Below are 14,030 nucleotides of genomic sequence, written 5' to 3' on the forward strand. Positions count from 1 at the left end.
AAACCTTTTCAAATCTCTTGTGTTGTTTTAAACTTTTGCTCTAAACATTTGGTATGACACAAATTTTGAAGTGAAAATTGATTCGGATTACAGTATCACTTGATTATGTTTCATGATTTTTGAGTCACTTGAGAAAAAGTGACTCTATGTAATCGGTCAGTGTTAGTCTGTCCGGCCGGCCGTCTGGCCGGCCGTCCGTAGACACCACCTTAACGTTGGACTTTTCTCGGAAACTATCAAAGCGATCGGGCTCATATTTTGTTTAGTCGTGACCTCCAATGACCTCTACACTTTAACGATGGTTTCGTTGACCTTTGACCTTTTTCAAGGTCACAGGTCAGCGTCAAAGGAAAAATTAGACATTTTATATCTTTTCTCGGAAACTATCAAAGCGATCGGGCTCATATTTTGTTTAGTCGTGACCTCCAATGACCTCTACACTTTAACGATGGTTTCGTTGACCTTTGACCTTTTTCAAGGTCACAGGTCAGCGTCAAAGGAAAAATTAGACATTTTATATCTTTGACAAAGTTCATCGGATGTGATTGAAACTTTGTAGGATTATTCTTTACATCAAAGTATTTACATCTGTAGCCTTTTACGAACGTTATCAGAAAAACAAGGGAGATAACTAGCCTTTTCTGTTCGGCAACACACAACTTAACGTTGGGCTTTTCTCGGAAACTATAAAAGTGACCGGGCTCAAATTTTATGTGAACGTGACTCATTGTGTTGTGAATAGCAATTTCTTCCTGTCCATCTGATGCCTCATATAATATTCAGAACTGCGAAAGTGACTCGATCGAGCGTTTGCTCTTCTTGTTTTCTGGTTTACCTTGTTTCTTTTTGGTGTAAATATGTGGACGTCTGCACTGACAGATGTCATGACAGCTGTCCTTTGTATGAGATTGTCTGGGTTGTGGATAACTCCCATTGATCATGACTTTTGTATGGACCCGCAGCATTGTTACGTGTATTTGCTCTGTCCAGTAGGAAAACATTTTTAAGTCTTCTTGTGTTGTTTTAAACTTTTGCTCTAAAAATGTGGTTCCCATTGAACCTCAGTACAGATTATGGTTTGCAAAATATATGTTGCTTACTTGATTCTTGAGAATTGTGTTTGTTTTCGCTACCCCCGCGGGTTAGGGGGAGTCCCATATTGGTTGGGACGAGAAAGAATTTACCCGATGCTCCCCAGCATGTGGTAAGAGGCGACTAACGGATTCTGTTTCTCCTTTTACCCTTGTTAAGTGTTTCTTGTATAGAATATAGTCAATTTTTGTAAAGATTTTAGTCAAGCAGTATGTAAGAAATGTTAAGTCCTTTTTACTGGAAACTTGCATTCTCCCAGTAAGGTAATATATTGTACTACGTTGCAAGCCCCTGGAGCAAATTTTTGATTAGTGCTTTTGTGAACAAGAAACAATTGACAAGTGGCTCTATCCCATCTCCCCCCCTTTCCCCGTCGCGATATAACCTTCGTGGTTGAAAACGACGTTAAACACCAAATAAAGAAAGAAAGTCTGTTTTCGCCAAGTGAGGGTGTGTGACTGTGGCTGTGAGTGTGTTTGTGACAGTAAATTCAACACTATGAGTGACAAAGAACTGAAGACTGTGTGTGGCAGGGAACAGGACACGTTGTGTCATTCGCCTGTAAGTGTAATCATTATATTTTGTAACCATCAAAAACAATTTCCCTTGAAATCAAAACACAATTTCCCTTGAAATCAAAACATTAACAAGTAAGAAAAAATGACACCTGAAAATGGCATTCAATGGTTACTCATGCTCTCTCTCTCTCTCTCTCTCTCTCTCTCTCTCTCTCTCTCTCTCTCTCTCTCTCTCTCTCTCTCTCTCTCTCTCTCTCTCTCTCTCTCTCTCTCTCTCTCTCTCTCCCTCCCCCCCCTCCTGAAAACAAACAAACATCAAACAAACATTGAGGAACCAAAGCTAAATAGCGTTTTAAAGTATAAGCTCAAGAGGATACTTCCCACTGTGATATTAATTACTAGTGTGTTTTTGTGAGGGTGCTTTAACGTTTCAGTTATAGGGAGTAGCACACGTTTGTGATATGATCCGTGCATGTCTTAAACAAGTAATGGCAGTGCATATTAGCAGATCTGCATTTTCAACCATCAAGTTATTCACGAATGGTAGTCGTCCGATGTTGGAATATAGCGTGTTCGTGTTTTTAGTCTCTCGTGTTCTTAGTTATATGATTCAAGTCTTATATCGCGCGCGTATCTCCAGACTCTGACTCGAGGCGCAGGGATCTATTTATGCCGTGTGAGATAGAATTTTTTACACAATACATCACGCATTCACATCGACCAGCAGATCGCAGCCATTTCGGCGCATATCCTACTTTTTACGGCCTATTATTCCAAGTCACACGGGTATTTTGGTGGACAATTTTGTTATCTATGCCTATGCAATTTTGCCAGGAAAGACCCTTTTGACAATCGTGGGATCTTTAACGTGCACACCCCAATGTAGTGTACACGAAGGGACCTCGGTTTTTCGTCTCATCCGAAAGACTAGCACTTGAACCCACCACCTAGGTTAGGAAAGGGGGGAGAAAATTGCTAACGCCCTGACCCAGGGTCGAACTCGCAACCTCTTGCTTCCGAGCGCAAGTGCGTTACCACTCGGCCACCCAGTCCGTTTAGTGTGATCAAGCAAACGCAAACAATCCTTGAATCTTTTAAAGCACGATAAAAAGATCAAGTATCGATCCTCATATCAAACAGACAATGAAGTAAGGCGTCCGCCCCGTGATCGGGAGGTCGTGGGTTCGAACCCCGGCCGGGTCATACCTAAGACTTTAAAATTGGCAATCTAGTGGCTGCTCCGCCTGGCGTCTGGCATTATGGGGTTAGTGCTAGGACTGGTTGGTCCGGTGTCAGAATAATGTGACTGGGTGAGACATGAAGCCTGTGCTGCGACTTCTGTCTTGTGTGTGGCGCACGTTATATGTCAAAGCAGCACCGCCCTGATATGGCCCTTCGTGGTCGGCTGGGCGTTAAGCAAACAAACAAACAAAAATTCAAAATCAAAGAATACAATCTCTAGCTGCGCACGCTAGCTTTGCGAAATAAAGTGTTGGTTTGGTTACCAACACCCCATCCCGCCATTTAATTTTAACACACACAAATTTAAAAGATTGAAAATTATTCCGAATATAATTTTCTAAATAAAAATTTTTGTCTTGGTTGAAAAATTGCGACACGACCTTAATTCATGCTAACAAACATTCTTATTAGGTTAAATTTTTGTTATTTTTTTTTATAAAAAAATTTTTTTTTTATTTAAAATTTTTTTTTTTTTTTTTTTTTTAAACTAAGCTTTGGTTTTGTAACGAAAATCCGGCCTAAAGTCTTTTCATGCGCAAAAAAAAAAAAAAAAAAGATTGAAAATTATTCCGAATATAATTTTCTAAATAAAAATTTTTGTCTTGGTTGAAAAATTGCGACACGACCTTAATTCATGCTAACAAACATTCTTATTAGGTTAATTTTTTTTTATTTTTTTTTATTTAAAAAAAAAATTTTTTTTTTATTTAAAATTTTTTTTTTTTATTTTTTTTTAAACTAAGCTTTGGTTTTGTAACGAAAATCCGGTCTAAAGTCTTTTTATGCGCAAAAAAAAAAAAAAAAAAAATACCCCCCCCCCCCCCCCCCCCCCCCCCCGGTTTTGTAACGAGAATAAGGCCTTAAGTCTTTTCATGCGCAAAAAAAAAAAAAAAAAAAAAAAAAATTACCCCCCCCCCCCCCCACCTCCTATTTTTTTTAAAAATAATTCTGGATTACTGGTAGCTTTTTTGTACTACCACGCATATGTAACGCTATTTTGATAAAGTTGATAGTATTTACAGCTTTCCGGTCATAATTATGTCCGGCTATCATTCACTTTTAGGTGGCGGATGTCCAGATATAACACGTGTTTCAGAATCTCTATTTTTGGGTGTGTAACTTTCAATAATGAGTGTTTTAAAAAAAAAAATTCTCAAAAAGTATTCTTAAAGTCCGACACATGTTTATACTCGCACTCCGTTTCTGTAGCTTTAGCAATAAACAAGTCCAGATATAACACATTTTTCTTTGCGGCTAATGTCCAGAGATCCCCCCCTCAGACACGTATGTGTGTGTGTGCGTGCGTGCGTGCGTGCGTGCGCGCGCTTTGTGTGTGTGAAAGAGAGAGAGAGAGAGAGAGAGAGAGAGAGAGAGAGAGAAAGAGAAAGAGAGAGAGAGAGAGAGAGAGAGAGTAAGTATACTCACCTCATTACATCAGTACAAATAGTATAAAACAAGTTCACATCAAAATAGAAGATGCAAAAAACTTTATTGTACATTCGTGCAAAAGTTCAACGGTGGAATTGGAAATTTACATAATAATAGTTTGATTACAGTACAATCGATCGACTCAAAAACAGCACTCCGCAGTAGGTAAATACATATCAAACAACACGCAGTCGCACAACACTGTAATTTCATTCGTCAAACCAGAACTGAAAAAGACACCCATCCAAAATGTCAATAACCTGCTCAGGACGAATATTCCCACGATGGAAGAGCTTTTGCAGACCAAAATAATGAGCTCCTGTGTTCCAGACCCACGGTATAAACATTTTATTTTCATTTCTCAAAAAAATATTTTAAAAAACCCAACCTCTGGCACATTTTGCGAACCATACTGAGACTTATTTAAAAAAAAAAGAAAAAAAAAAGCCGATCTACCACCCCACATTTTTGGGGCCATGTTACCCTGAACCAACATTATATTTTTGTTTGGCCTTATGGTCTTCTTGGAACTACTCTTACAGGCGATATTGGGAAAGAACTCTGTCAAGATGTAATGGTATCTGAACAAGTTTGTGTGTGTTGGTTTTCATTGGAACAGTGAGGCAAGCCTACAATGTCACGTGTGGCTACCCTCGGTGTTTTTATGTAAAAGCAACTCTTCCATAACTGATAGAACGTGACCCGGTGTAACACGAAATTTTTACTCCACGAAAAATTTACTCCGGAGTAAATATTTCGTACGAAATTCTTACTCCGAGTACACTTTTCGTACGAGAAAAGAACTCCCCAAGGCACGACAAAATTACTCCCTCCACGAAATTTTTACTCCCCATTTTTTTTACTTCCAGTAAAAATTTCGTACGCAAAAATGGGATGCGGGCGAACGGATAATGCCAATAAGTGATCTCGCACACACGAATGTCGCGCTACCCTCCGTCCACCCCTTCCACCACCAAGACTAACAGGGGACAAGGGAGTAAAAATGTCGTACACCTGGCATGGGAAGTTAAATTGCTTGTGTTGGGGTGAAGTAATTTATTCGTTATTTATTCGTCAGGGTAGTAACATTTTTGTACGAAATGTTTACTCGGAACTCACCTGTCTTGGGGAGTAATTTTCTCGTGTAATGGGGGAGTGCTTTTTTCGTGAAGGGAGTAACTTTTTCGTACGAAATGTTTACTCCGGAGTAAAAATCTCGTGGGAGTAATTTTCTCGTGTTACACCGGCAAAGTTATATCCGGTTTTCGTCTATTGAGCGACACGGCGCGTTTTTTTGCGACAGTTACTTGAATGAAAGTCTGTAGGTTATTTTCATTGTTTAGACGACCAATGTTTTTGCTTTAAGTTGGAGGAATTTGTAAATTGCACTTACTCAAGGTCATTCGTACGGTTCTAACACCATAGAGCTTACAGACCCCGAACTGAATTGAAAACATGCCATTAAATTAACACAATTGGTCGAGTCCGTGCATGGACAAATAACAACACTTGCAACACAAATGGAATGTTATTTTGAGGTGAAAATGGAGTTTCTCATTTTAAGAACAAGACGAATGGATGAAGTGCGTTTTTTTTTAATGCCAAACCTGGATACATATGAACACAGAATAACGTGCATAAATGAGTTGAAAGGGCAATCTTTTCAAGAAGTATTAGGATGTGAAAAACAGGAACTAATGAAAAGTACCTTGTTTGCATCTCTCATGCTTTAACATATAACGACGTTTCTTTGATACGTGCTGTAATTTGACTAAAGGAGTTGATTTCATCGAAGTTACTCTGTCTATTACGAAAAGAAAGTGAATGTAAATCACGAAAATAAATACTTCACCAGCATATTTAAGAATAGCAGCATAGATTTAAAATTACACTTTTAATTAGGAATACATTTCTGAAAATTCGGATCTGAGTAAGTACACTTTTTTTCCTGAATATTTATTCTTCTCGTTTGGCTCAAATTAACAGAATGAAAAAAAATGGAGAATTCCTATCATTGTGTCATGGAAATGTAAATACTTTTGCAAATGGAAAAGGTGTATGGAAATAGTACAATGCAAGTGTGGTAATAAATAAAACGGTCATGATCATTACTAATACACGAAGAGAACACACACACACACACACACACACACACACACACACACAAACACACACACACACACACACACACACACACACACACACACACACACACACACACACACACACACACACCGAAGAAAGAACATTGTCCTTCTGGGAATGTTATACTCATTTAGTTGAAAGCTCAACACCCGAATGTTGTGACTTCAACAGAAGTACCATGACTGTTTCCATCAATTTCTATCAATTATGTGGCATGTGCAGCGACCGTTTAATATAATTAATACCTCAGAACACACACACACACACACACACACACACACACACACACACACACACACACACACACACACACACACACACACACACACACACACACACACACACACACACACAACACACACACAAACTCTTTCTCTCCCTCCCTCTCTCTAGCAAAAACGAATGCGTACACACTTGCCCCTCACATACCTATTTACATTGATTATGTCCCCTTTGTTCTCGTTTTTCACACACAAATGTAAAAAAAAGTGCAAAAATGTCACTTTTCCACCAGTAATATCAGTTCAACCTCAAATTATCCGTCAACATACAACTAATTCGTCAAAATACATATATTTATAGTAAATGATTGTGCTCACCCTTTGTAGCAAATGTACTTTAATTTTTAAGTCGCACGCAGACCGGAGATTCAGCGTTTGAGAAAACTCACACAGACACTTACACTGCATCAAATGCTCACTCATTTGTTCGCCACCACTGACCAAAGACCTCTTGACTGTTAAAGAGCCTGTTAATCCCAAAGGGACATCCGTCGGTCATAATTCATGACAGAATGTTCTTCCAGACAAGACAAGAACGCGTTCTGCACACACACACACGGAGATTTGCACTGATTTTGGCTGAAAACGCTGTATACATCGGAGATTCAATGTCGACAAATATTTCATTCCAATGCCTCGGAAGCCGCGTGCACAATTTTCAGCACAAGTCTTTCATTACTGTCACACCGCTACAGTGGTGACATTGTACAATAATCCATTCAGCTGGAACAATTGACGCAGACATTTGAAAGTTCAACAGTCATATCAACATTCTCATCGCTGTTCATGAATTTTCTTCGAATTAAATGTGGCCATGAATAGTGCTCGAAACTCAGTCAGTCAATACACCAAAATAGGTTGCACAGGTCGGTTCGTAACGTTCAATATAGACAACAGAGTGAAAGTACTATTCTTTTTTGTGTTACTGACAATGTCAACATCCACAGGTCTGTGCGCGGGCTTTTGTGCGAAATGAGAGCATCCTTGCTCTCCTTTGGAGACATACAGTGCAACCCCCATCTAAAAACCTCCAAAAATCGGAGACAACCAGGTCTTAAAAAGTGGGGTGTTTAAAAAAAAAGAGATAAAACAAATATCCTTTAAAATAGAACATCTGAGAAAACAGGTCAGAACTCAATTTCATTAATAATAATAATAATAATAATAATAATAATAATAATAATAATAATAATAATAATAATAATAATTTATTATTACGAGAATTTATAACGCGCACATATTTCACCACAAGGCGACTCAAGGCGCACTCGTACACATTCTTTCGCATTAACAACTCATGCACACATTAGCTATAGCGTGATCAGTCAAACTGCGTTGACACTAGAAAATAACACTGTGAAATCCGCATACAAGACAAGGGTCCTTTGCAATATTAATCACATGTAATAACAACGGTGAGAATTAGGTTCGTCAGTGCTGGAAGTCGATAGCTCATACGAAGTCATGGTTGTAGGCACTCGCTGTTAAATAGGAGCGGTGATGCTGAACTTGTGTGACTTAAGGCGATGTGAGGCACTAAAATCACCAAAATTAAACTTGGAGAATACATGGAATACCTTAGTTTTCTGGGTAGTTATTGAAGTGACTTATGAAAAGAAATGAAAAATATGTGAATACTACAGGACTATGGATACTGGCTTAAACAGCGCCATATTGGATTTCTAGGAAACAGTTTTACAGCAACATCATACATCAGAAATGCTTAATATTTGACACAAAGATACACATGACTTTTTCTACAATCATATAGAACGATGTTTTGAGAAAAGACTACAGTTGAATTTATATTAATTTTTGAAATAAGGATTATTTTTATTTACCGTAAAATCCCTAGCAAACGCCCCCCCCCCCCTCCGCACAGATTTTGGGTAAAAGTAGGGGGTGGGCGTTTGCTAGGTATAAACCCCTTTGCAAGATAACGTGTCATCACATCGAACCATCGAATAGTGTGCACAAATCGTAGATAAAGGAGGCAACATTAACAACAAAAAATATATCAAACCGGGGTGGGCGTTTGCTAGGTATTGACCCCTCTGCACAACTTTTGCCCAGAAGTGGGGGGTGGGCGTTTGCTAGATACTGGGCGTTTGCTAGGGATTTTACGGTATATGAAGTCTTATATCGCGCGCGTATCTCCAGACTCGGACTCAAGGCGCAGGAATCTATTTATGCCGTGTGAGATGGAATTTTTTACACAATACATCACGCATTCACATCGACCAGCAGATCGCAGTCTTTTGGCGCATATCCTACTTTTCACGGCCTATTACTCCAAGTCACACAAGGATTAATGAATATACGGTTAGAAATTAATTAATCCTTATTACAAAAATTAATATAAATTCAACTGTAGTCTTTCGCAAAACTATCGTTCTATATGATTATAGATAACAGTCATGCGTATCTTTGTGCCAAATATCATGCATTTTTGATGTATGGTGTTGCTGAAAAACCGTTTCCTAGAAATTCAATATGGCTGCTGTTTCCATAGCAACGGCGATCTGTGTCCATTAATGTTTACACATTTTTCATTCATTGTTATAAGTCACTTCAATAACTACCAAGAAAACTAGGTTATTCCATGTATTCTCCAAGTTTAATTTTACTGCCACACATCGCCTTAATTAAAAACACATGCAACCAGCTTATGAAGAAAGTTAGTGTCAATCACATATCACATACATACACGCACGTGAGTTTATGTATACTCACGCACGTACGTACGCACCCTCTCTCTCTCCCATTCACCCTCTCTCTCTTTCTGTCCCAGACTTCAGATACCTCCACAAGGAATACAAACATGAAGAATTCCCAAAAGAATCTCACCTTGCTCACACAACACAACTGCCTAGACAAAATCTAGGATATGTCTGTAGGTATTTTGTTTCCAGCCTACCCATTCGTCTGCTCTACACACGCACACCACATCGACTTGTCCCCGCAGTTGAAGTCCAAGGGGTACATCTTTCAATACGTCCTCATCCCATGACAAGATAAGTACTATTAATTATCCATGGACTTGACGCTTTCTTAAAGAAACACTCACAGAATCTGGCTGCCTCCAAACAGAACAGAAACACAAGAAGACTCTTGTAGACGTCTTAGTTCATCATTATCACACGGTTGTATGGAATTCCACCTGCATGGTGTAGTACACGTCGGGTTAAATTCAAGAACAGTGTCCCAGATTAAAAGAAGCTGTTGCTAGGTACAAACTTTACAGGCATAGAGAACCGTGGCAGTGTGTTGAAACTGTGGCATAATTGTGGTGAAAAGCGGTAATTTTGACTTTAGAATCCAATTCAATTAAATTACATTTGCATGTTCAGGGGAAATAACCAAATAACGGATTGATGACAAATTTGGGGCAGTGTTCTTGAATTAAACCACAAGTTGTTGTAGTAGAAGAAAACTGCAACAGTCATCTCTGCGCAGACGTAAACAATCCATCCAGCACAGAGTCCAAGTCCTGTACCAGCATAATATGGCGGTCTGGAGCAGTATCAAGCTGCCTTCCAGTCCAACATTTATTGTTAGCATTCGTCGTTTGTTTCTCTCTCACAAACAAATCCTGAACACACACACACACACACACACACACACACACACACACACACACACACACACACACACACACACACACACACACACACACACACACACACACATCTAGGACATCACGCCGCCTCCATGCAGATGATATCAAAATATCAAAATATTTGTAGTCTTTCTCTTCCATAAAGTATTAAACACACACACACACACACACATCAATGGAATCACGCTGCCTCCAAGCAGACGACGCTACAATGTCTGGATTCGTTTGCAAGACTTGCCAATCACACACACACATGCAGAAATCAGGCGTCTGAAATAATCCTGAGACGAATACTAGAATGAGTCGGTGGATTCGTTTACGGGATATGTCCAACCAACGAATCACGTGCACACACATAGAAGTCTGGAGTCTGAAATAATTCTGAGACGAATACTAGGATAAGTCTGTGGTTTCGATACTGTTCTGACGACTGGCGTCTTTTTGAGTGGCTATCATGTTCAGCAAAATCAACGCCTGGTCCAGCTTCACATCCATCTTACTGACCTGAAAAAAAAGAAAGAAACTGGATTAGATTTGTGTAATAAAGTTTCTGGGTAAACAATGCCAGAATAAATTCCCAAAGGATCGGCTTAAACAAAGAGCAACGAAAAAAAAATATATATATAAAAAATAAATAAAACAAAAGCAAAAAAAAAAGTTATGCGGGGAAAGCCCCCCAAAAGGTAGTATCAGGACTCTTTGGTTATAGGATGATTCAATCAGCGTCTTACTGTTACGATACTGGTATTGTCTACCAGTTAAAATCCATTTTATTGTTCCATAATTATATTGTGGGCGAGAGACCATGGTATGTAGTGTGTACAAAGTACACTTCTTGTGAGATGTAGGGTCAAAAAAGAAAACTGCTCATAAATGCAACCGTTCCACAAACCTGAGATTCCACCCTGGCCACCCGGGCACATAGCGTGGTCCGCTCCCGATCCCGTGTGTTTCCTTGATATGCTGGTTTGCCCAGAGTCTGGTCCAGCCTGGTAACACACACAATAGAACAGTGGATGGAATATGTACAGACATGAGGAAAAAAGTGTTTGTTTGTTTGTTTGCTTAACGCCCAGTCCACCACGAAGGGTGATATCAGGGCGGTGCTGCTTTGACATTTAACGTGCGCCACACACAAGACAGAAGTCGCAGCACAGGCTTCATGTCTCACCCAGTCACATTATTCTGACACCGGACCAACCAGTCCTAGCACTAACCCCATAATGCCAGACGCCAGGCGGAGCAGCCACTAGATTGCCAATTTTAAAGTCTTAGGTATGACCCGGCCGGGGTTCAAACCCACGACCCCCCGCTCACTGGGCGGACGCCTTACCACTAGGCCACCGTGTTGTTGCGGCAGGAAAAAAAGTGTGCGCTTTGATGTTTGGTGTGTGTTCAAGTGGAAGAACAGTGTTATCTCCCGTAAAAGCCTGGCAAAATGTGAGATGGTGAAACGAGTCATTTCCACGGAAAGGACTTTGACAGTAGCACCACCATCATCATTAGCATTGTTTTACTCCACGAATACACTATCACAGACATTACTTTACATTTTAAAAGACGGATATGACGTCATCAAACAGATTTATTAAAAAAATGAAAACAATTGCCTGGGAATATCATCTGGGAGAATTAGTATGTACAGTTTCATGAAGATCGGTCCAGAAGTTTTCTAAAGAACCGCTCTACAGCACAACCATTATCATGAGATGGTGAATCGAATCGTTTATACGGGAAGGACTTTGGCTTTGACAGTAGATCCATCATTATCATTGGCAGTGTTTTACCTGACGAACTCACGATGATAGACATAGCTTTACCTTCGTTGGAGTTCTTTGATCCTGACCATCATGTTGAGGTGACCCTGAGAGTACTGTTCTATCACGTCACGCACGTCGTACGGCTTGCGCGCTTGCTGCACGTGCAAAATGAACATGTTCACACAACTGATAACACTTATTGTTAGACTAGTCGTATTTTCACGACAAACTTAATAACGCTTACAGTTACCACCAGTCATAATTTCATGACACAGTTAATACCTCTTACAGTTACAACTAATCATAATTTCACGACACGATTAATAACACTTACAGTTATGAACAGTCATAATTTGATGACACACTTAATAACACTTACATTTAGGAAAAATATAATTTCCCGACACAATTAACTCATACAACCTACAGTTATGCAAAGTCACAATTTTACGACCCAATTACTTAACTCTTACAGTTACAACTAGTCATAATCTCATGACACAACTGATAACTCTTACAATAATAACTAGTCATAACTTCATGACACAATTCATAACACTTACAGTTTTAACAAGTCATAAGTCTATGTCACAGTTAATAACATTTACAGCTACAGCAAGTCATAACTTTATGACACAAATATTACTAATTTCATTTCCCATCGTGGTATCCTTCAGTGGTAGCAATCGAGACAAATGACATTTGCTATACTTCTTCTTCAAATAATTGACAAGTCCCCCGTTCTACCAGATACATTGAGAAACCCCTTGTATGGCCAACAACGCTAATCACAGGGTAATTCCAGGCTTGACATATATTTCATATTGGAAAGACGGAGGAAAGATGAGATGATTTTTTTTCAAGTGGTATTAAAAGCAAATAAAAAGATTACCGCGAATTTTCTTCTTGCAACGAAGAATTTGATTTTTCTTATGACTCGAATCAGCAGCTTATGTCCATCTGTAAGTCTGAAAATTAAAAAAAAGAGATGTTACCCATGCGTTGTAGTGGATTAAAAACAACTTAATAAAACTATTACGTTTCACATAATCATGTTCTAACAAGAGTTCCTCCAACCCCCACCCCCCTCTTTCTTCCACCCTACAACAATAAACAATCAATATACAACCAACCGCAATGCAAACAAGTCGCGTAAGGCGAAATTACTACATTTAGTCAAGCTGTGGAACTCACAGAATGAAACTGAACGCACTGCATTTTTGCACAATGACCGTAGTCCTCCGCTCGTGCAAAACGCAGTGAAACTGACGAGTGTTTAGCGCGGTAGTGGTTTTGCTGTGCTGCATAGCACGCTTTTCGGTAACTCTTCGTTTTAACTTTCTGAGCGTGTTTTTAATCCAAACATATAATATCTATATGTTTTTAGAATCAGGAACCGACAAGGAATAAGATGAAATTCTTTTTAAATCGATTTCGGAAATTTAATTTTAATCATAACTTTTATATTTTTAATGTTCAGAGCTTGTTTTTAATCCAAATATAACATATTTATATGTTTTGGGAATCATAAAATGATGAAGAATAAAATAAAAGTAATTTTGGATCATTTTATAAAAAAAATTAAGTAGATGTGCAACGCCAAGGCACTGCATACCCCAGCGAAAGACAAACCTCTCTCTCTTTCTCTCTCTCTCTCTCTCTCAAACACACACACACACGAACACACACACACACACACACACACACACACATACCCCAAGTTACACACGTACACACATAGGCTACACACTCACTCACACGCACTCACTCACTCTCTCACACACACTTCATACACACAAAACACACCCCCATACGCACATATAGACAGACGGACATACACATCTTTACAAACAAACACACATACACACACACATACACTTACGCACACGTACAAACACACACCCACCCACCCACTCTCTCTCTCTCCCTTTCTCTCTTATACAAA

The 14,030-nt window shown here is 39.2% G+C and overlaps 1 protein-coding gene across 1 annotated transcript in view; it reads right to left on the minus strand.

Moving 5' to 3' along the window:
* Positions 1-9,277: 9,277 nt before the first annotated feature.
* The window catches only part of LOC138955255 (potassium voltage-gated channel subfamily KQT member 1-like), a gene marked incomplete at its 5' end in the record, with an annotated part of 14,325 nt that continues 9,572 nt past the window's right edge, over positions 9,278-14,030 (minus strand). Inside the window, 4 exons of the mRNA XM_070326896.1 lie at positions 9,278-10,829; positions 11,218-11,314; positions 12,146-12,240; positions 12,978-13,053. Of these exons, the coding sequence (XP_070182997.1) occupies positions 10,719-10,829; positions 11,218-11,314; positions 12,146-12,240; positions 12,978-13,053 (379 nt within the window). The remainder of the gene's footprint in view (positions 10,830-11,217; positions 11,315-12,145; positions 12,241-12,977; positions 13,054-14,030) is intronic.

The sequence above is a fragment of the Littorina saxatilis genome, unplaced genomic scaffold (assembly GCF_037325665.1).
Source record: "Littorina saxatilis isolate snail1 unplaced genomic scaffold, US_GU_Lsax_2.0 scaffold_932, whole genome shotgun sequence".
NCBI lineage: Eukaryota > Metazoa > Mollusca > Gastropoda > Littorinimorpha > Littorinidae > Littorina > Littorina saxatilis.